Source organism: Varroa destructor, unplaced genomic scaffold (assembly GCF_002443255.2).
Source record: "Varroa destructor unplaced genomic scaffold, Vdes_3.0 BEIS01000001.1, whole genome shotgun sequence".
NCBI lineage: Eukaryota > Metazoa > Arthropoda > Arachnida > Mesostigmata > Varroidae > Varroa > Varroa destructor.
The window spans coordinates 4,631,764-4,653,421 of record NW_019211454.1 but is presented as its reverse complement, the minus strand read 5'-3'; the positions used below and the strand labels follow the sequence as shown (position 1 = coordinate 4,653,421).

The following is a 21,658-nucleotide window of genomic DNA, read 5'->3' as shown; positions in this document are numbered from 1 at the left end:
CATATATATGTATATAATTAGATCAGTATTATTCTCTAAGTTAATTCTCTTAGTAGGTAAAAGAATATCAACAAGCGTAAAATCTAGTTATTGAGTTATATTATGATGACAAAATTTAAACTATAATACATTGAAGTTGCTTATTAGCCTAAATATCTCCGATGGTACCTAAAACGTGCTTAAAATGAGAAATCATTAGGAATGCCATTGTTTCCATTTACATTCTTACAGTCTTACTTATCTGTATTCTTATAGTTGTATAATAGTAGTAGTCATTTATATCCAACTAACGATTGTTGATTTCTTATTGCTAGAATTAACCGCGGTAATCGCTTGGTGGATATAATCTCAATAATGACATGTATGGTGCCATTGTTGTAATGTCGACCAAATGGAAAAGGTCACTTCTTAAACCAACGATATTTTTTTAATTCCTTCGATGATGATATTTTTTTACTTTTGATGATAATATTTTATATTTATATATATACAAAGAAAGATAAGGGCAGCAAACTAGACAGATGCAAAGCTTACGATGCGCGGCGCCCTAGTTTTACTAGAAGCTTAAGTCATTGACGTCTGCGGTTAGATTCTATTATTTATTACTATTTACCATGAACTCTTCGTCGAACCCCCTGTACTCCTGACAAGACGTCGATGAATAAGAAGAAGGCAAGCTTATCAATAGCGAACCGATCTCGAAGGGATAATCACGAAAATCTACAAACCATTCAAACGATATGACTGGATGCAAGGTAGACACATAAATGATCTTCAGGATTAAGTTAGCCTGTTTAAGTTTAAGTTTAAGTTTGCCTGTCATTGAACGGATCGACACACCAGCGAATTCCAAGGAACGCTAACCAACATCATTAATATAATAGATTAAAATGATTTTTACATGGCACAGTTGTAAGCGAGGACGATCGCTATCAGCGGTTTGAACACGCTCAATCTTGGTTATAGTTGGAACACTGCTGTCAGTAGATGTTAAAGAGAATGTCGCGCATATAGCAACAACGACGCGGTGTCGTCATGTCGAAAAGGATATCCACCTTAGTTTTCCGGCGACAAATGCTACCAGCTCAAACTGTTCCAATACACTTAACAGTATGAAATCGTATTGCATCTAAAGGTTACCTGGAGTGTAGGCCCATACTCACTCTCGGACATCTATCGGGGTAACTTAGAAAATATTCCTAGAATCTGGAATAAATACTTCCTAAACTATTCCTTGATGGCTTTGCATTGCGAATTTATGTATGTTGTATGAGTGCATGCCACCAGGGCGTATCTTACAAGACACCTCAACAAACTCCCGAGTTAATCAGTTCGGTTAGGACTGGGGTGAGCAGCACGCACCGTTGACTTCTGATATAAAAAAATTTGACGATTTCCTGTACGCTTTTGAATTTGCTCTTTTTCCCCCCGTTAGCAAAACCGCCCTGTGTAAGAAACAACGGCAGCAAGAATAACGAGGATTTGTTGCAAGGAAATAAGGATGGACTATCGCGTCGCGCGGACTATGTAAAAAATTATCGTAAAATAATCAAGTTATGAATAATTTTATGATTTTTACCTTTTAGCTCATTCAACAGGTTCGTACTAACTCACTCCTCGTAATAGAAAAAAAGTTTTAACAAAAAATTAAAAAAAGAAAGCGTTACAAAAATAACAGCACTGTCATTGAATACAAGCAGGTGATTAAACCATTTCTGTCTAAATTTGAAGTAACCCATACAGATACCTTGAATATCTGCTTGAGTTTGATATTTGCTCAGATCAATGGACGAATCGAATTGATAAATAACTACAAATCTTCAATGATCTCGGGCAGCTATTCCATAGATTGATTCTGTGCCTAGCTGTACTTCACGAAATACCTTTCAGTAATTGTTTAAAAACGTGTTTGCAAAAAAAAGTGCCTTCGAACAATAACTAGACCAGATAAGTACCCTGACTAAAAATACTCGTGGTTCTTCAGAGACGTGTACGGAATTGAAGGGATTTATATGACAACAGTGGTATGAATGTTGTTTAATACTTTAAAAAATACTGTCAGAAGTGGGATTCGAACCCACGCCCTCATACGAGGACCAGAATGATCACAACCCGCGATCTGCAGGCAAGATTCACCTTGACTCTGGCGCCTTAGACCACTCGGCCATCCTGACACACGACTCAAGCTCATGCAACTAGTGCATTTCAACGCATGAAATTTGTAAATTATAACAAAACCCTCAATTTCTCACTTCATGCGGATCGTTATTAGCTCACACATACGAACTGCCATCAGTGTTTAACAACTGATGATTCAATTTTTTTCGTGTTGCTGAAGAACAGAAACGCTTTGTATGTTGCTCGTTTATTCGTAGGGCAGAATCTCTGTTCCCGTGGTAGTACAATGGATAACGAGTTTGCGTGTTAACCGTAGGGCACAAATTGTGGGTAGGTTTAAATTCGGCCATAGACACAGGTAGTTCCACCCTGGTAGTCTGCGTGCGATTATGTTTCTAACGACGATACCGACTTTGAAACATTAATTCCCTTTTTTTTTTGCTTTATACATTAAAAATGCTATTAAATTTGTTGACTGATGTGTGATAGTGTTGGTCGCTACTAATATAACACAGGAAGTTTTCCATAAGTGGCCGGGAGGACTGTGGTGCATATTCGCTCTTTAACTGTAAGCCGAATCCAGCAAAAACTATAATAATAATAATATAATAATATAATAAAGAACTAAAATAACAAGATCGAAATAGTAGAAACATGTGGTTAGCTCTTTTACATTACACGCACCAAATGACAATAGGTTTTATTCGATAAAGGAGTAATCTAAGAAGACAATTTAATTAAGCCCAGTTAATCCCAGCCCAGCAAAAATCTTACAACATAAGAATCTTCACCAGCCAGTCGAAGGTCGACGGGTGATTGACCTGAACGAACGATTAAGCGGAAGCCGAAGCGCAACTGGTTATGTGAATAGCGGTTGAGGGCCTCTCAATTATATCGTCCCTTGAAACGAGAATATTGCGGAGAAGCTGCTCGCTCGTCGCCAGGACGTCGCGAGTCACCGCAAGTTGGGCGCTCGTATTCAGCAAACCTGAAATATAAGAGAGCAACCTTAAAACTGCCCGATTTGACCAATCGAACATCGCCAAATTACCCGCTTTGGGTACAAAACGGATCATACGAACAATAACCCGTTGGAACAAGTACGGTTGACGTATTACAGAATAATTAGATAAGTGTTACTAAATTTTGGCCAGCATTGAAATACGGTTTTATCAGCACAGAGCTACGAAAACTGTCACTCTCGACGAAAGGCTAATGTAGGCTAAATGCCAGTTTCCCTTTTAAGCTTACCTTCTGCTAGAAAAGCTAAGACTGTATTTGAGAAAAATCAGTTTAGCCTACCTCTTAATGCGTCTGCTTTATGCCCTAGGTCTAAAAATGTTCAATAGCTTTTTATGTAGAAATATTTCATAAGTCTTCAACGTTGGTCGTCGTAATGCCTGTAATCACAAAGGCGTCGGTATTGACAATTGTTACGAACCAAATCACGGTTATTTGTTACTGGACTATTAGATAATTACACCTTGGCGTTCTGAGCCGGGCATAGACAAGCACGCAGCTCGTTTCATGTTGGGAGCCAGCCAACGGTCCGTCTGATGGAAGTATGCCGAACGGACGCAAATCTCGAAATATAGGGCACTACTAGGCGGCAAATGAAAACGAAAAACTATTAGGCTGCTAGAAAAGACAACAATGCTAAAAGGTTGACTAATTTATATTTAGTAGTAAATAAAATAACATAAAATCGGAGACATCCGTCTCTATAGGCAAATACGCTCGTCATTTCACCAACGATAGAGAAGTAAAGCCTTTCCTGTGTGCAGGTGCTAGCTAACGTGCTTCACTTTAAAATCCGCTTCAAGTTAATTGCGTAAAGTCGACTCCAAAGAGCACTTAGGGGACCGATAACAAAGCACTTCTCCTACTATTGTCTGAGATCAGAACGTTCTTGCCTTTAGTTTGGATTTGAGATGCTAACCGCCTGGCTCACACAGTACAGGCTGTGATAAAGCTGTATAACCGGATATTATTTTTTAGCGTTTAATGCAGGTCTCTTGTCACGCACACCCCGATTAGTACTTACCAAACCTCATAGGGGTCCGCAGAAATAAACGTCCTGCTGATTTGCATTATTATTTTTCACATATTATTTAATGGCTTCGACAACATGTTTACATAATAGCTTAGGTTCATATTCAGGTATAGTTTAGGTGGAATCTGTTAACACCCTTATCCCTCTGGCCACATTACTCACAATGTGAATTCAAGCATAATTTAATGTATTGTAGTTTAGACAGTGAGACATTTTTTTGTCATATCTAGAATCACATTGTCACATATATAGAAATAGCTATTCGAAGTTGAAAGAACTAAACTGGACTTTGAGCTAAGGGCTTTCTCGGCACGTTAGCATCTTTCAGAACAACTTTAATTACAACGTTTCTAGACACCTTGTCTTGTACTTATAGATGCTATTCAGTGAATATTCCAAAGCGAATTAATATATCCGAAGCAAATATCAGCCACTTTGATGGTCAGTATATCCTTTGTTTAATATATAAATGTGAAAACACACGTGTATGAGAAGCATTACGTTGTGAAGCGAATTAAAAATAAACGTGAAAATTTTTAGTTTGTGTTCAAACGAATCGTAATGTACGTACGTAAACGCTCGATTTTTATGAGTTTCAAATCAGAGACAAATCGCCACTACGTAAGCTCTAAGAAAGACAAAGGCAGTTTTATTCCTTAGATGTTAGTTTCTCTGCGTTTCCTTTTATTGAATGGACGACATTGGCTAGCGATTTTAAGGTGTAGTAAAGACAAAGTGCCCAATATGATTTTTCAGGAATCGCAATAAAAAAGTGTGTAGGTGAGTACAAAACAATGAACCTCTAGACTGTCAAAGTGACAAAGAGTGGTTAACGATCGTGCAAATTCGTTTGTGTGGAATCGAAAATGTGGACTGTACACCTTATACGTCCAAGTTTACGAGACTGTTATAGCAAGACAGTTGAGGCGCGTGTAAACCTAGTCTCCGTAATAGCTTAACGGGTAGCATATTTGTTAATATCTAGGACAAGTTGTAGTCCAGGGTCGCACCCGGGCATAGACACTGTTGGCTTCGTATTGTGAGCTAGCCGTCTGATAAAATTCATAACAGCAGTACGGGGCGTAAAACTCGAAACATAGTGTGCGTCTCACGCAAGGAGGGTACTAAAAAAAAATTTAACAAGTTTGCCTCGAATTAACTTTCGTAGCGAATTACTGAACTGATACATGCTATCAACGCTATGTGCTATATCACTACTGCTATCAATATCATAAACAAAAGTAGACTCAGATAAACTCGGCGATATCTTAAATTGGTTCTGTTTCATCGGAAGAAGCTTACAGAACTTTCCTAGCTACTATATATGTTACTCCAAAATATAACTCAAAAATCGATGGATTTTTATCCATCGATGGGATCGAATGGGATTTTATCGATGGAATTATCAAAGAGATCGTCCGTTTGAAATGCAATACAGCTCAATAGCGTACGTTCAAACAGTAAAGCAACGCTTTTAACCTAGAGACCATCACGAACTTGATGTATGGCTTCTTATTTTCATATAGTCATCTAGGATATCGTGATGATTAGTCCTAATCAAGTTATGCAGCCACCGAGATAAACATATGTTTGTTTGTACACTGATGCTACATTCCTTTCTCGTCGAAAGCAACTATGCAGATACGACTGAAGCTGGGCTTTCTATCTATACCAATCTAGCTCGCACCATGATCCCTCGTGTAATTATGTTCTTGCATAACGTTTTGATAGTACTACATTGCAATCATCGCGCAAAAGCTTCAATATTTTTCTGAATAAGTCCATAAATTTAAGGTCTCAAGTAGTGAATTGGGTAATTTATTACTGTCAAGAATGAGCCTGCGCCAGCGGCTTTACATCAGGTCATCACCAATCTAAACGCTAATCTTTTTATGAGATCGCCTGAATGAGCCTCTCGCTTCTGTCGCGAACGGGAGAACATTCACAGCTACCAAAGATTCAAACAGAGTCTATTCAAACATACAAACCTACCGTTCGTATCTTTTTGTGGAGCTAAAGTCAACAATGAGTAACACAATGATCTGCTGTAACATGTCTAGCAAATCACAATAAAACGGCGTCCACTACTCAGTGAAAATACATAACAACAATAACAAAATACTGCAAGTAAGACATGATAAAATAAGAACGACTGCATAAAGTTTAATAACCTCCGATCTTCTTACATTTATGCTGTTCGTTTGTTACTTATCCTTACAGGTCAGGTAGTGTAAATGTTTTGCGAAAATTACAGTTATATTTTTGTTGTTAAACTAGGGTCTGTCGACACCGAGATGGCACCTTTTCTATACTTTTCGTTTTCTGCAAGCTGACTAGTGGAAAGGTCTGTAAACGAGATTTGGAGGCTTGAAGTTATTGTAGGGCTCGTAGATGTCGTCTGGAAGATACTTGGGGGCCAGGTACTTGCCACCTTCGCCCTTCACCATTTTGTCCAACACCTGAAGCAAAAACACTATAATATCGTAGAGAGCTACAAGCAAACGCTTTTCTGAACCAGCATGGTAAAACTCGATCAACTTTATTAAAGCATGATTATTCTCATAAGCAGTCGATGTCCGAGTCAGAAATCCAACGATCAATAATAACAGCATTTGCTGACGTCATGTGTACCTCGGTAGTTTCAAATCGATCTACAAAATTGTCTTTGCAAATATCCGTCCGTCTGCAGTGCCACCAACAAAATAGTGTTGCGTTCTTTGAAGAATATGTAAGAAAGATAGATAAAGGAAAGCACCAAAGTGTGAATCTGATCGATGCACAATATCACTTTTTAACTTGACAAACAGATAAGTAGCCATGGTGGTGCCAAGGAACTAAACGTCCACCACCAAATTATCGTTTCAAACAATTTGAAGGAAGCCGACTACAAAAAAAAAACTCAATGCTTAACCTGCCACATTAATTGACGCAAAATAATCGTATTTCCACCCGCAAAAGTCTACAAAAATTCAATGATATTGAGCTACTTCTGAAGCGGTTAATCATGAGTGATGAAACGTGAATCCAGTAGTATGCAGACAAACAACCATGAAAAGGCTCTACCATTAGTAGAATAGAAAAGAACCGTGCAATATGAGTAGCTGATTGGGACCTCTACCGTAACTGACAACTAATGAAATTACAACAAACCACTGAAAACGAACTGGCGAAAGTTAGTGAACAGAAAGGACGTCGTCTTGCCCCCTGAAAATTCCTATCCACATGCACCTTTGGTTACCTGGCAAAAATTGTAAAAACTTGGACGGGAAATTTCACTAAATCCTACGTATAGGCCAGACTTGCAACATCAGACTGTTTCTGTATCTACAGAACTCTTATTTTAATGGCGTTAATTTAGTTTCAATACAACGAGAGATACAAAAATCACTGGTCACAATCTTTAGCCCAGAAACTACAGAAGTTGTACAATGATGAGATTGTTATGTTTCCAGGAAAGTGACAAAAGGTTATAGACCAAAATGGCGCTTTTTTAATTTTGTAATATTAATTTTAAATAATTGTTTCTATTGGCTTAAAAACAATCAGTACTTCTTCGGGAATCCAGTGTTTTATATACAATAAACCGCATAAAAAATAAATGGACCGGAAGCAATGTACGAAATAAATGCAGACCTTGCATTGATATCGTTTGCAAAACACGTGTTTGCGCATTTTATCAAGTTGTGCGGGTGTTTTTTTCCAGCGTTTGACTCCCCGACCGGGCATCGCGTGAATCCACAAACCACAGTTCAATCTGCAACAAGTACGCGTTCGACATTAATACATGTACATATTATTTTTTATCGAATCATCTTACCCATTTTTATAGACATCTCATTTTTAATGATTAGTTATGATATTATCGACTATTGATTAAGTGGTCGTGGGTGCACGAGCTCAACGGTACAATATACAAGTTCTGTTATTTAGACTTTTTTCAATGTGAATTTTATTCAAAAATCACATTTAACTTAACCCAAGGCGATTACCAGCTATACAATTCTGTAAAAATGTTTTGTTTGTTCAGCGTTTAAATTCGTGCAAAACTAATATTTTCTCCCACGAGTAAATAAAGAACGTTTTAATTTATAAGTCACAAACAACGTGCTAAGGAGCAGTTTTTAATTTGTAATAATAACTAATAACGCTTAGCATTTGGCTATAAATTAAATACATGAAAGGTCACACAATAAATATATCTATGACATGTAAAACATGCTCTGTATTTTGAATGATTATGGTCAACACTCAAATAAATGGGTAAGAAAGGACAAATCACTGTAATGTTACTCAGGTCATATTCATGTAAGGTCTTCAAAAACATCTAACTAAATCTGACGTAACGGATCAAAAGATACTTTTTAATGGATGACATTATTACGTATAGAGAAAGAACAGCCCAAACATACAGTTGCGTAAGCTTATTAGCGCCTTTATTTTTATTATAAAACTTTTCCAAAAATCCGTGTCATATACCATTGGAAGCTCGTTTCCTTGGCTCCTCAAACCACCATTTTTTACGCTTAAATTACAAAGGGATTTCTAGGAAGTACCAAGAAAAAGCATTTTTGACACCTTTTATTTATAACCCTCTGGCGGTTAACGAAACCATTTAGTAGACGCTGCACGCCATGATAACAACTCTATTGCTGAGAGGAAGACTCAAAAATGATTAGCTAAACTGAGCGGGAGCAACCGTTAGATGAGCTTATATTGCCTAGTTCGGAAATAGTTACAAGCGTGGATCATATTTTTTAAGCGACTTCCGTGCTAGGGCTGAGAAATTGTTCTCCGTGCAATGTATAACACTTATACTAATATAAAAGGAAAATCGCGACGAAACTTCGGCAACAGCATAAGAGAACAGAGTCTAAAGGCCTTTAAAAAGCAATAAATTGGCTGTTGCATACAGCCACGGAAAAGATTTTTAGATGAACATTGCATACTTCTTTGTCATCTCATTTTCTTATGTATAAATTAATTAATATCGTACTTACCGGTAGAAGCTCTTGATTGCAATCGGGTCAATGTCACGGCTTCCATCTTTGTGGTTAAATTTGATGACTGTGCGAGTCTGTTCCGTTAAAGCAATTTGGGTTGGAATCAGAAAATTCCCAGGGTTCTGAGCAGCTAGACCCGAATTTAGTAGCGAACTACCGGCTAAACGAGTTAGCCGCAACGAAGACACCACTGCGCGAAACATTTCGCCAGTCCCGCAATTCCGCAAGGATACTAAGTTTAGGTGGCCCGATTTGTGATTTGTTATTTATACAGACAAGAATATTCAGATAACAATCAGCTTAACTAACTTTTCGTTTTTATTTTGTAGTCATGTACATTTGTCGTAAATTACCGACCGCACATGAGAAACCATATTCGAAGGATAATTTTCTATGTTTACTAAAGGCCCTTTGCAAGAAGCAATTGCGAAAATAGCATGGATGTGGGAAAATTAAAAATATTAATAAACCTGGAAATGAACTATTGAATCGTCTGGCAATTCAACGAAGTGAGTTAGGCTTTCTTTCAGTTCATAGTCTGCGGTATGGAATCCTGTGTCCTAAAGAGAGTAAAAGAAACGCTCAAAAATAAAAAATAAGGACTCAATTATATGAGGACTAAGCGGATAAAAGTGCTTATTCAGAACAGATGTTGTTAATCGCGGCTAGTTATTGAGTTAAAGTATTAGTTTCTAAGTGATGTGTTTCTAAAATTAATGAGTTCCAAACGAAGCAGGATAGTTTCGAGTACAGCTTATCAGGATAATAACTTACGTGCGACATGTTAATATTTCATGATAAAGATCAAGTCTGTGTAACAGCAAAATCCAATAGAGGTCCGCCCCGCTATGACTCCACCAATCGAATTACATAAACCGATATATTTAAAATAAGCGGTTTTACCCAGGCAATCGCCTTCGAATTTCTATACACTGCAAATATCCTGTGGATATATATAGTATCGATGTTCTAAAAACGGGTAATACAAACTAGGATCTAGATTGTACCTCGAAAACCGTTTTTCAAGTATTAACCGTCTCCCCAAGTTACACTCATTCGATACTCGCGAACGACACTCCGATCATCAATTACACGACGACTAATGGGAACGCGGCGTAGCCTCGAAAATATTCTCCGAACACTACGGTCGCACCGGCGGCCGGGTCGCCCTGGTTTTTTGTTTTATTATTTACTGCGTGCAAAAGCCATCTCTATTAGTCAACTTATTGAATGCAAAAAGTATTTGCCTTGTAGCGATAACTATAATATGAACAGAAGTTGCAGGTGATTGGCTCAAAGAGGACGGGCAACTTTAAGCCCGTTCAATTGGCAGTGAATTGTAGAACAAGTGTATTGCCGAAATCTAAAAAATAATGGGAGGCAGTGGAGTAAACGAAGATGAAATTATTCGTCGAAAGCTTCTCATCGACGGTGAGGGAATGGGCGATGATAGACGGTAAGGATGCCCTACACGGGATGATTTCAGATCTAATCATTTGCTAATTTAAGAATTGGTTTACCGAGAAGATGGAAACAAAAATTGGTGAAGCTCAAAAGCTATCTAGTGTACTTGGTTTTGCTGTCCGACAATTTCTATACTGAGTAAAAGGGTACATCCATAACTAAAAAATGAAAAAAGCTGACAGGGAAACGTTATTCTCTACTTTCAGCATTATATTCCAGTTTTAATAGTGTGCAAATGGAGTGCATGAGAATGGACTTATTCTGTTCTTGCAAAGTGTTAAACAACAATGCTCGCCATCAACGTAAACGATTACAGTAAGCATGATGAAAGTGGTTATCCGGACGACGCCTACTACCAACGGTCAAAATAACTGAATCGTCCGATTTATAAACGTACAAACGACTTATAAGAATCCTACATACAAGCTTGAGTTAGGTATAAAAAGTGACGTAATGTAACAGTCTGGTTATTCGCTGTTTCAATTAACCATCGTGGGTAACATCTTCGATTGTTGATGAAGTGTCGTTGCCTGGATTACGATAGGCGTTTTTCCCCATAACATTTCCAGGCTCGAGTTACTGATGCGAAGTTTTGTGAAGTGGGCAGCTCAAGAAGAGGGCGAGGAAGATCAATGTAGCACATCGCTAACGGCGCTTGAGAATGCTGTTGATGGATGCCTCAAATCAATGATCAAATCGCACAAGGTAAAAAGAAGTTGTCTTAGTAAAGCTCTTCCTTCAAAATATATTAATTATCACGTAAGACATTCATATTTAATGTTTTCGCTGGCATTAATAGCAGTTAGCTAAGACAATTACAATAATAAAAGAAGAAATAGTCATTACTTGTCGAAATAAGTACGTTGTACGTATTTCCTTTTCGTATCATTGGGACATAATCCTAATGCGTACAAAGTATATAATAATTATTATGTTTAACAGGTGTTGGCGATGAATGAAGCTGAGCTCGCGCAGTACAATGAGTTGTACGCACAGATTGGTGATGAAATTCGTCGGACTGGTGAAGAAATCGCGATCGGAAAGAAACAGCTTGCCACTGCCAGACAGGTACGACTATAGCTAGAGTAGATCATCGTTATATTTACAGACATCTTTTTCGTGAATAAATTACTTCAATAAGACAAATAGGTCGGTTAATACAACGGATTCTCTACTTACCCACGAACTGATATCGGATGGTAGTCAAGCAGCGACCAAGTCGTCGCCGTCGTTTGTTTTTGCTTGCTTGCACCTACCTAGGAAGGCGCTCTTAGTAATAAGACTTGATAATAAGCGTTTGAAGCAATTGTTTTTTCATAGACAGCACAGTTTGGCAGCTCTAACTAATGGTTACCTCTATAATCGTTTGAAGATTCGTGCTAATAAGGAACATTATAATGCGATGGCCGCTGTAATCGCCAAAGAAAAGGATCGAACCGAAACAACCCGCGAATTGGAACGGGCCGAAAGGGGTATGGTGGAACTGCAGAGTAGACGAGAGGCATTAGCTAGAAGAATTGAACAACATCATCGTCAGTTTCAGGTACGGCATTTGCCTTATCTGTAGTATTTCAAAGAAACAACTCTACATTAAGCATAGAAAAGTAAAATATGCACGGGGCCACTCGTTTTTGGATTCTAGTGTGCTGACTCAGCCGATTTGTTTGAGGTGCATGAAGCCCTTCAGTTAATCAGAATGGGAGCGCGGAAGAGCTGGTATGATGACAGTGGAACTTAAAATGACGCGTTGTTTGACTACTGAAATTTGCTATAACTAATCACCAGTATGGCAGTGACGGATAACTACGAGCAGACATTAAGTGTCACAGACCCTTATTTAATTGTAAACTCCATATTCAGGGTTATAAACATCACGTAGCTTTTTGTCACTTTTAAATTGCTTAAGCTGACGATACCAAATGTTAAAAAAAAAATCTAAACCGGTCTTCAATCATGTGACTGGTAGTTTTTTGCGAAGTAGATTATCGGACTCTGGTAAGCAACGCACATTTGCTTGTTATAGCAGTTCTAAGGTGTGCTGTGTAAGTAATCATCCAGGAGCAGATTAGCTGGCATTCTCCTTTTCGCAATCTTCAGTCCTCAGTATTGTAATACACTGTACATATTTTGCGAGCACAGGTACTTCTGACCGCTGTGCAACAGCTCCAGCAGCTGAATAATAGTGGTGGTAATGACGAATTAGCCAAAAGTGACGATATACTCCAGGCTGATGATGACGCAGATGACGACGTCGCTCTTCTAGAAGAAGGTGAAATGGAGGAGGGTCTCGACACCCCAAGTCATGCTAGCCACACTGTCGGCATCGGTCTGGACGGCCGTGGCGTAGAAATGAGCGGAGAAGATACGCAGGATACTCTCGAAGGAAGTGTTGTCACAATGCACACCGATTAGTAAACGTGTCATCATATTATAAGTAAATTCGTTTCTTACTTAATAGGAAGTCTTGTATAATTTGATTATAGTTTGTTATACTATAATAGATTGAGTTTGACTATAAAGCTGTGTCGAGCCAACCTGGCCTTTACATAACCTTTCTGCAAAGTACAGTAGAAAAAATACATGAAGCGAAAACAGGCACGGTTCTCGTCTACCAGACGCTCGAGCATCCGTCGATAGCACCCGCAAGAGCGGAAGAATATGTGCGGTACACAATGAGCTACCGTATTTCTTTGTAGATATTGTGTAGTAAAAAAACGAGATAATTGGATCCGATGACCTAACGTTTGTGCTGAGTGTAAGACAACTGATTCATTAAAAATCGCGAAATTTCGGTGAAAAAAATGACATTTCAGATGATAAGTTAAATCATCGTTAATATGGTCTCTGTCTTATCGGTAATAGTTACCGAGAAAAGTACTTAGTAAGTCTTGGCTTGTTAACCTAGAGAGGTGACCTTGCTTTAATATGCACACTTGCGCATACGAAGAGTCCGTTGGTGTATGTTACGTTTAATACCTCGGGTATGCAAAAACAATACAAACAAACTAAATAATACGATTACCGCTATATTTGTAAAAACTATGTGAATAAAATATAATAATCAAGTTCTAGATGCGTAAGTGTTATCCGATTTTGGGTTTAGTGCTAGGAAAAATACGTTGAAAATAAATTCCATAGGTAAGCTTGCATACATAAACTTATCCCTTATATCTATATCTATTTTTTAGTTTTTCGCACAAACTGAATCGACACTGAATGAATTGACATATATAGTAAAAAATATTTTCTAAGCTAAATCAGCTGTACTTTATGCAATTTTGTCGACCAGACCAGTAATGAGTTGTTTAATTTAATGTGTTGCATTCCATCGTTAGATGACCTCTTTAAAAATGAAAACAAAACTCCACTTACTATACCATTTAAAATCGAAGGTTAAGGGCGTTTATTTTTGATAGTCTCTGAAATACCATACACAGCTACATTGCAACTAAGCTAATTAGCACACAATTAAACACTTGTCTATTTAATGCTTATGTAGTGTCTCCCCCAATATATTCATATTCATGCATACTGTACATAGAATGATGGCAGTTCGCATCTGGAAACTTTTTCCCACTTACTGAACTGTGGTTAGTTTTTCTGCATCGCTATTGATGGGGAAGATCTTTAATGAAACTGTTTAATCACACTATACACAAAGTGCTGCGACACCAAACTATCTCAATATCAAACTGTCTACCGGTAGCATTAGCAACCACATGATTGTTACTTGCAGGTGTATGTTATGAGCAAAGCTCTGCTCAAATATTCGTCAGCAAAAGCCGTCATGATTTCGAATAGAGGATAGGTTCTAGTAGCATACTGGTACCGCCCGCTATTGTTTAGTTGGTAGACATGATCATTTCGCATTTCATGGCCTGCATGTTTCATGATAGGCCTCACAGGTTCGAACACAATGCCACGTCGGTGGAAAATGATTTTGCAAATGACGATTACAACGACGACAAACATCCGAAAACAGCGTTATGTAACTGTGCAGCCAATGCTATGGAAAATCAAAAAAAAGAAAGGTATTAACAATCTGTTTTAAAAAGTAAACTTTGCAAATGTTTTATCGTCATCGATATATCACTGGCCTAGATCAGAGTAAAAAATATATATATAACACAAGAATTATGCCGGATCGCTCGCAGCCAAGCATCTAAGAGTACATTAGATTATAGGAACCACATTTCCTCGCTGTTGTTCTAGATACGAATGCTGAAACGAACTACATACTAGAAACGATTTCACGGCAACTTCGTGCATGCTCGGGACATGGAAGTGCAACATAGCTGCACTTGCATGTTCAGTGACCTTCTGAAAGACAGCAAAACGTGATGGGGTCCAAAGATCGAGCTGGTCATCTGCTGTGTATAGTTCCTCGGTATATCCTTTGATCAGGACCTGCGGAGATGACATACGCCATAATTTTAATGCATAGAAATTCCCTACTTACGTAGTTTTTTTCATTACTAGTCTAACAAGAAACGATAGTAAATCTCTAAAATGTGATTGATCAGGTTAGTTGCATTAGGGGCTACATATATGATATACATAGGGATCGTTCGTTATATATATAGGGATATATAACGAGGGACTCAAAAGTTTTTAGAAACGTACCCATTCGATGAGCAAGCCACGCAGCACGATAATAGCTTTGAGGGTTCGGCCAAGCGTCACTTTGAGAACGGCATTTTGCCCACAGGGTCGGACAATGTCGATGGACATATCGGTCAATCCCCGTTGCATTGTGCTCAAGAATTGGTCAACAGGTCTGGAAGGATACGAGTTGTTTTTCAGAAAATCTACAATGGCCCAACGAGAAATAATATTTATAAATTCTATATTTCTAGAGATATGCTTGTTAATATCTTGTAAGCTGTTAGTTGTCAAGCACAGAACAAATTCACTGCCAGAATCTGCCGTCATATCTTACTGTCTATTGAGCACACCGCAACAAATCTAACTCATCTCGAAAGGAACAATGTAATATCAAAGGCTCGCATGTCTACGAGTACAAAATGAAGAGAAATAAGGACAGTGAAATAAAAGAATTTAACTCACGGTTGTGGGACGTTATGGCCCCTAGGCACGGGCAGTCTCTGCCTACGTTTGTTGCAGAAAACCTGATTGTTTGATCTCTTTAGATTATTCTGCTGGAGTATAGATGCCATATGATGTGTGTACTCGTGTACCCGGTCAAGCCATCGATGAGCTTTTACCATATCTACATACAGTGAGGTACGATCTAGTGTTGGGTCCTGGACAAATGTCAAACACCAACTAATTAGTAATACGTATAGTATAAGCGGTGTGCATGTTTCAAAACTAGCGAATACATAATGTTTTAAATTATTCTTGATGATAGTTTGCACGAACATCGAAAAAGATACATCGTGGCTGGCTTCTTCGTCATCGACGACCTCTACCTACATATCGACACACCTTTGACTTACGTATGCTGGCCGTGCGTAAATGCGGCAACTTCGCCAACATCGTCTTTGTGCTTATAGACGACAAGTGACGTGGGATATTTTCTAGTTATAATAAATACAACTACCTGGCAAAGGAATGAAGTCGCTCCAAGTCCAAGACTAGCTCCACCCAAATTCTGTGCAGAACTTTCCAGCTCCCTTTAGATAGGATAAACAATAAAACAGATTATTAAATCAGATATCAATTAAGGATTTTAATTAGTCTAAATGAACGCTGCGAAAGAAATTATTTAGAAAGAATTGATGTTGGACAACACAACCTAGCTCATTAAATGTGATTCAAGCTAAAATTGTTGAGTAGTCTTAATTCTTGCACCTTAGTTTCGAGTGCAATTGGCTGAGAGCGCTGGCGAGGCTACCCTTGAAAGCCTGATCTCGTTCCCGCTCCTCAGACTCATGGCTTGCCCGGACACCTTCAGCTAATGTACGGAACACTTTACCAACTAAAGAGCGCACAGATCGAACTGCGCCTAGCGCCTGGCGAACAGCCTCGAGATTAACCTGTTCAATTAAGGAACGACAAACAATGTCAAGGAAACTAACACCCCTCCAGTATACGCTGAAGTGATCAATTGACGAACCCAAATTTCGAAAGGACACGATGCTCATCATATAATACAAAACAAAAACTTAATCAGTTAACACAAATCTGAGCAGCTCCATAGAGCCGAATTAATCGAGTTGTGGCCAACATATGGCTAAGCAAAGCCCTGTGAAATAGCTATTATTGAGTAGTAGACGTCAACTGCGCAATCAATGCGTTGCAAAACAGATTATTGTCCATTGGCAAATTTAATTCATTCAAATAAAAAAGCTAAATAAAAGAAGTTAAAAACGGCCAAAATTAGCAAGTAATATTTCAGAGCTTTTTTAAAGAACTATCCATATATTCAAGTAATAGCTGGATGTTTATTTCGAAATACGTATTCATGGTGCACGACTCACTGGTTCAGCGGATGCTGGTCCTCCAGTCGCTCCTGGAATTGGGGCAGGGCCTCCGCCGCCACCACTACCGCCACCACCGCTACCGCCACCACCGCTACCGCCACCACCACCGCCACCGCCACCACCGCCACCACCACCACCGCCACCACCACCACCACCACCACCACCACCACCCCCCGTTCCTCCTCCTCCTCCTCCGCTTCCGCCTCCTCCTCCTCCTCCTCCTCCTGACATGAACTGTTGTGATGCCATTAGCCTCCTGGCGAAATGCGGATATGTCTGTTAGATGTAGCCCACATAGGTTTCAAGAACGGAACCATACAGGGGCAGCCGTAGCTCCTTTTAAAAAATAAAAATATTTTGTAAGTCAGCTTTGTGTTCTTATGATAACATGTAGTTTACTGTTTACTGGAATCCGGTTGGTAGAAAAAGATTAAGAGGCAGATTTTGATGTATTTGCAATCTGTTATAAGTAATAACTAAATGGTTCAGGTAAAATTCTTCAGCTGCGGTTACCATTATAGTTTTAAGTGTGACTAAGGGCGAATCCCGAAGTATTTATATATAAAGGTGGCTTACTTTTTTGGAAAAATTTTTAAGACTATTACTCTCGCCTTGTAATAAAGACATACAGAACGCTAAACAGACCCACAAAATAAACCGCTTCAACCTTTCTCTACCATAACAAATAAATCTAAATCTTAAGAACACTATAATTATAGGATGTATAGGATATCGGTGCATAAAGCTTCTGTAGTATCCGCAAATACACGAAGGTACCTACTGCTATGCCACTTGTGCGCCTGTCATCTAAAGCATACTGTTTTTTTAGAAAAATCGAAACTTTTAAGCGTTAATGCATTTCAGCGAGCAGTAATGCCTATAGTATGGCCGCCATCAGTTACATTACATGTTAGGAGTACAACAATATTTATATTGGTCAAATGTTACTTGACATTAAAATTCAAATGGGGCAAAAAAATCACTAAGCCTCCGTCGGACATTAAATCCATGACCTTATGGTTATGAGTGTGGCTCTGCCCCCCCCCCCCCCCCCATTGAAACAGTCAACGCCACGGTCATTTGCAAGTATTGTTAGAGTATAACTCAGATTATATTATAATGTAATAAATGATATTAATATACTTTGATGATTAGAATAAAATTGAACATATTTTCATACTTTTTTTCATGTTTTCTGGATTATCCATTTCATTTGTGGTTGCGATTTTTACATAAAGTGAATTGCTTCTCAATTTGAATAATAAAGTCTTCATCTCTAGGACAGTTATTCCCCTACAGGGCGCTGGGCTGCGTAGTCAAGTGTGTTATCAATTTAGTGCATCCATGTACGCCTGTTTTCTGTCTATTCTGTCGGTTTGCTTGTGGAATCAAACATAATTCCTACTTGTATGCTCGGATGTTACTGAACAGAAAGGGGAATATAGATTTTTTTCTAGAACTTGCTTTTCGAATGTCACTAGATACTATAAAATTTAGAAAGGGGTATGAAAAACGTGAGACTGCTTCTTTAGCCAGCAAGCGGCATGAGGTAGTAGTTAGACACGAGCTGAATATATTAACACAAGTGGTACAACACAAAGTAGAACAAAACTTCTGATGTAAACAGAAAGTTCGCTGGCATTTTTGTCGGCGTGAAAAAGGTTTATCTCAATTCTGAGCTTTTGCTGAGCTGGACTTTACCTGTTGTAGTTAGGCTTTCTGATAATTAACACGCTTTTCACTGAATCTTATACTATTTTCTGAGACCGACGCATAACTTTTTTATAAGTTGGTTTTTTTTTTTTGAAGTTCGGTTATATATACAACTGAAACTCTTCACTCAATTTGACTAAAGATTGTTTCATCAAAGCAATGTTTTGATTTTTACCGGTCGACCTCCTATAGACTACCCCTTGATGAAGTTTGATGTGTGAAGCGGCCAGACAATATTGATGATGGTGATTCCTGTCCCTTGATGGACGAACAGTTTTCGAGGCGCTTTATTAAAAACAGCCTCTTTGCTCATTTGTCGCGGAAAGATCGCCCGAATATAAAATACATGGCGGAAATTTTTTATGAACAAGCTTTTTTCAAATCGGCGAATAATAGAAATACTCTTCTAAAATCGTTTATTTGAGAATACTTACATAGCCATTTTATATGAAACGAAGGCAATCAACAGCACGCCTTGCGAATGAACGAGAGTGAGGTTCTATAAAGTTTATATCCTAGATATACGCCACTCGTGAAAAAATGAAGATTACGAATGCAGCATACGCAAGGGTGTATTCGAAGAACAATGTTTCGGTGCGCGATTCTCTTTGTTCATTCGATTCCTTAAATCAACCATATCTAGAAAAATACGCGACATCAGATTCGGGCTTTAAGGGTTCAATGGTGAACGGTCTTATGGCTCTCACCACATGCAGTTTCAACTGAGAGTGCCATGCCGCTGTGACCTGTGGGAGGTGTAGAAGGATTTAGGAGGCGGCGATTTTGGATCGCGTCTTAGGCCATTTTGAGGCTTCGACGACGGCCAAAAAAGCGTGGTTAAACCGTAGAGTTGTGTGGAATAAAAAACTGTCCTTGTATAAAGTTGTCAGAAAAGCAAGTAGCACCTAACTCCTAAGCATGTTCCTCCGGTTCTTAAGTACTCATACCACTACTGCAGGCACTTTGTTAAAAGCCGGTTTTAGGAAAAACATACCTTCACTATTTTGGGGCTCGGTGCGCTTATGCCATGGAAGTAGTGTCGGAAAACAGGCCAAGGTGAGTCGTTGATCAAACGACGTAGGTTATCTATAGAAATTGGGAAAAGAGGCATTTACTGAATTTTATCGTTATTATCATCTTACTTAGAGGTTCTACCCCATGACCATCATCAGACGATATTATTTTGAGAATTTTTGCGTGCCATGGGTTTCTGATAAATATTATTGGGCAGTAACTCAACAAATGTGTAAACTGAAATGTGTTTACATTGGGTTTCCAATGTGCATTGTAGCACGCCTTTATACGTCGTTGTTTAGCAGGCGAATATATTACCGCAGCATCAAAAGGGCGATATCTTTGTATCTTAAACTATCATGGTTTTTCTGCTGTCTTGTTCTCTGAATGAAAAAATGCTAATTTAAATTTTCTGATTGAAGTTATTATTATAGTATTAAGCTGTCTAAGAGTAAAAACGCAACAACGTTTTTTATGTCTATTTCGTAAATAACTCCGTCCTGGAAAAGTATAGTTAAAGAAGAAATAATCAATAAAATCAATAAAAATATTTTATAAAAACGAACTCATATGTAAACTCCAGCTGTAAAAAAAAGTCGGTGAATGAGTTAAGGCTGAAACAGGAGTGGGGGCAGCTATAGTTGTCCGAAGTCATAATTGAGCTCTTTTAGTAATAGTTTTTAAAGTAAAAGCATAATTAGAACGCAAATATAATATACAATAATGAAGTATTTATTACGCGTAAAATCTCCTATTTTTATTTTCAAGTTGATTAGAAAGTGATGTCTATGTATATTTATTACTTCTTTTCGTAATTGTTCATTTGGTGATGGCAAAATACTTTATATCGTTGAACCTGTTATTCTGGCTTTGCCTACATCACAATTTTTAATCACAGTTCACGTGACGTCGGGGTCTAGAAGTACATGCGGCATTTTTTTGCAACGCAACCCTTTAGATGCTCTATAACATATAAACTATATTCACATTAAGGAAAAAATGTGATCATATAGAATAGCGAAAAGTTGTTAAAAGTAAAAACAATAAATAAGAGTGGTCATTACTTTTAGCCCTCTTTACAGCATTGCTATATTGGGATTATCTTGGAAACAGCTGGAGAAATCCATGACACGTGTTCGGTCGCATTCTTTCAGCACGCATATTTAAATGCAAATCGATGTTAAGAATATACTAGATGACAGAAAAAATAAATAGGTATTCTAATGGGAAATTCCGAATCAAACTTATTAGGAAAATAGTCTTTGATTGGCATTTGCTTCATACTAACTACAGTTAAATTAAAGAATTATACGCAATTCTATTTAGGAACGATTGTTGTTTTCCTTGGTTTGCTTTCACAGGGTACAAATGTGAAATCCGGACATAGTGATAGGGCCTCTGAAGAGCAGCTATTACGGATGGAGGAAGCCTTGAAGGAAACGATACCGAAATTCTTTGTGAGCGCACATGATTTTTCGGTAAGTAATTTAGTGACTAGTATGGCGAGCTTTATCTGCTCTATTTTTTTTGCTCTTTGTGCTTTTTTCGACTGTGGGTTGCATAAACGTAACGTTGTATGCAATGTATATGTAGACGTTAGCTGTTATATTAAATTAGTTTCCAAGATTTTACCAAGTGGTTTGTTTGGCACAACAATTGCCAGTTAATACATCTTCATTTTACTCGATTGCAGCTTTACACATACGGAGTGGTCTTCGAAGATAATATCCGTAATGTGCGAACGACGTAAGTATCAATAGATATATGAAATGCTTTTATGCAAAATATTCATGCTAACTTCTAATTTAATAATACTATATATATATATATATATATATATAAAGCAGGTG

At 38.2% G+C, this 21,658-nt stretch overlaps 4 protein-coding genes and 1 non-coding gene across 11 annotated transcripts in view; 2 read left to right on the top strand and 3 right to left on the bottom strand.

Annotated features, from left to right (window-relative positions):
* Positions 1-2,056: 2,056 nt before the first annotated feature.
* On the bottom strand, positions 2,057-2,174 carry TRNAL-CAA (transfer RNA leucine (anticodon CAA)). Its single transcript has 2 exons — positions 2,137-2,174; positions 2,057-2,102 (listed from the first exon to the last, which is right to left on the bottom strand). It is a non-coding gene; the product is annotated as a tRNA-Leu (tRNA).
* Positions 2,175-5,959: 3,785 nt separating this feature from the next.
* Positions 5,960-9,545, bottom strand: mRpL35 (mitochondrial ribosomal protein L35). The gene is made up of 3 exons (XM_022815234.2): positions 9,169-9,545; positions 7,805-7,925; positions 5,960-6,630 (listed from the first exon to the last, which is right to left on the bottom strand). The coding sequence occupies exons 1-3, from the start codon at positions 9,372-9,374 to the stop codon at positions 6,505-6,507; spliced, it is 453 nt and encodes a 150-aa protein (XP_022670969.1). The 5' UTR covers positions 9,375-9,545; the 3' UTR covers positions 5,960-6,504.
* A 53-nt stretch (positions 9,546-9,598) lies between these two features.
* Positions 9,599-13,708, top strand: thoc7 (THO complex subunit 7). Of its 5 annotated transcripts, none has more exons than XM_022815203.2 (7): positions 9,599-9,680; positions 10,456-10,627; positions 10,842-10,950; positions 11,205-11,340; positions 11,578-11,703; positions 12,008-12,178; positions 12,775-13,708. In XM_022815203.2, the coding sequence occupies exons 2-7, from the start codon at positions 10,570-10,572 to the stop codon at positions 13,045-13,047; spliced, it is 873 nt and encodes a 290-aa protein (XP_022670938.1). In that variant the 5' UTR covers positions 9,599-9,680; positions 10,456-10,569; the 3' UTR covers positions 13,048-13,708. The 5 variants fall into 5 exon arrangements, with proteins under 5 accessions (XP_022670938.1, XP_086837662.1, XP_022670919.1 ...); XM_022815184.2 differs by lacking the exon at positions 9,599-9,680 and adding an exon at positions 9,832-10,007; XM_086981536.1 differs by lacking the exon at positions 10,842-10,950.
* Positions 13,709-14,003: 295 nt separating this feature from the next.
* LOC111254379 (mediator of RNA polymerase II transcription subunit 27-like) lies at positions 14,004-19,002 on the bottom strand. Of its 3 annotated transcripts, none has more exons than XM_022815150.2 (8): positions 18,783-19,002; positions 17,079-17,417; positions 16,450-16,634; positions 16,199-16,271; positions 15,703-15,899; positions 15,259-15,412; positions 14,875-15,042; positions 14,004-14,641 (listed from the first exon to the last, which is right to left on the bottom strand). In XM_022815150.2, the coding sequence occupies exons 2-8, from the start codon at positions 17,328-17,330 to the stop codon at positions 14,507-14,509; spliced, it is 1,164 nt and encodes a 387-aa protein (XP_022670885.2). In that variant the 5' UTR covers positions 17,331-17,417; positions 18,783-19,002; the 3' UTR covers positions 14,004-14,506. The 3 variants fall into 3 exon arrangements, with proteins under 3 accessions (XP_022670885.2, XP_022670879.2, XP_086837636.1); XM_022815144.2 differs by having other exon boundaries at positions 16,196-16,271; positions 18,783-19,000; XM_086981510.1 differs by having other exon boundaries at positions 16,196-16,271; positions 17,079-17,337; positions 18,783-19,000.
* A 319-nt stretch (positions 19,003-19,321) lies between these two features.
* LOC111242963 (uncharacterized protein C6orf136 homolog) overlaps positions 19,322-21,658 on the top strand; it is a 6,049-nt gene continuing 3,712 nt past the window's right edge. Inside the window, exons 1-3 of the mRNA XM_022787935.2 lie at positions 19,322-19,850; positions 21,170-21,286; positions 21,502-21,554. Coding sequence (XP_022643670.1) covers positions 19,713-19,850; positions 21,170-21,286; positions 21,502-21,554 — 308 coding nt within the window. The 5' untranslated portion in view covers positions 19,322-19,712. The remainder of the gene's footprint in view (positions 19,851-21,169; positions 21,287-21,501; positions 21,555-21,658) is intronic.

Bases quoted from the DNA above. Each gene is read 5' to 3' on its own strand.
- mRpL35 (XM_022815234.2), bottom strand. From the start codon at position 9,374: ATGTTTCGCGCAGTGGTGTCTTCGTTGCGGCTAACTCGTTTAGCCGGT. The intron at 7,926-9,168 runs GTAAGTACGATA...TACTTGTTGCAG, and splicing joins GCAATCAAGAGCTTCTACCG to ATTGAACTGTGGTTTGTGGA. The intron at 6,631-7,804 runs GTCTGCATTTAT...TTTTTGCTTCAG, and splicing joins GCAAACGATATCAATGCAAG to GTGTTGGACAAAATGGTGAA.
- thoc7 (XM_022815203.2), top strand. From the start codon at position 10,570: ATGAAATTATTCGTCGAAAGCTTCTCATCGACGGTGAGGGAATGGGCG. The intron at 10,628-10,841 runs GTAAGGATGCCC...CTCTACTTTCAG, and splicing joins GGAATGGGCGATGATAGACG to CATTATATTCCAGTTTTAAT. The intron at 12,179-12,774 runs GTACGGCATTTG...TTGCGAGCACAG, and splicing joins AACATCATCGTCAGTTTCAG to GTACTTCTGACCGCTGTGCA.
- LOC111254379 (XM_022815144.2), bottom strand. From the start codon at position 17,330: ATGGCATCACAACAGTTCATGTCAGGAGGAGGAGGAGGAGGAGGAGGC. The intron at 16,272-16,449 runs GTGCAAGAATTA...TCCTATCTAAAG, and splicing joins CAATTGCACTCGAAACTAAG to GGAGCTGGAAAGTTCTGCAC. The intron at 15,413-15,702 runs GTGAGTTAAATT...GTATCCTTCCAG, and splicing joins GGCCATAACGTCCCACAACC to ACCTGTTGACCAATTCTTGA.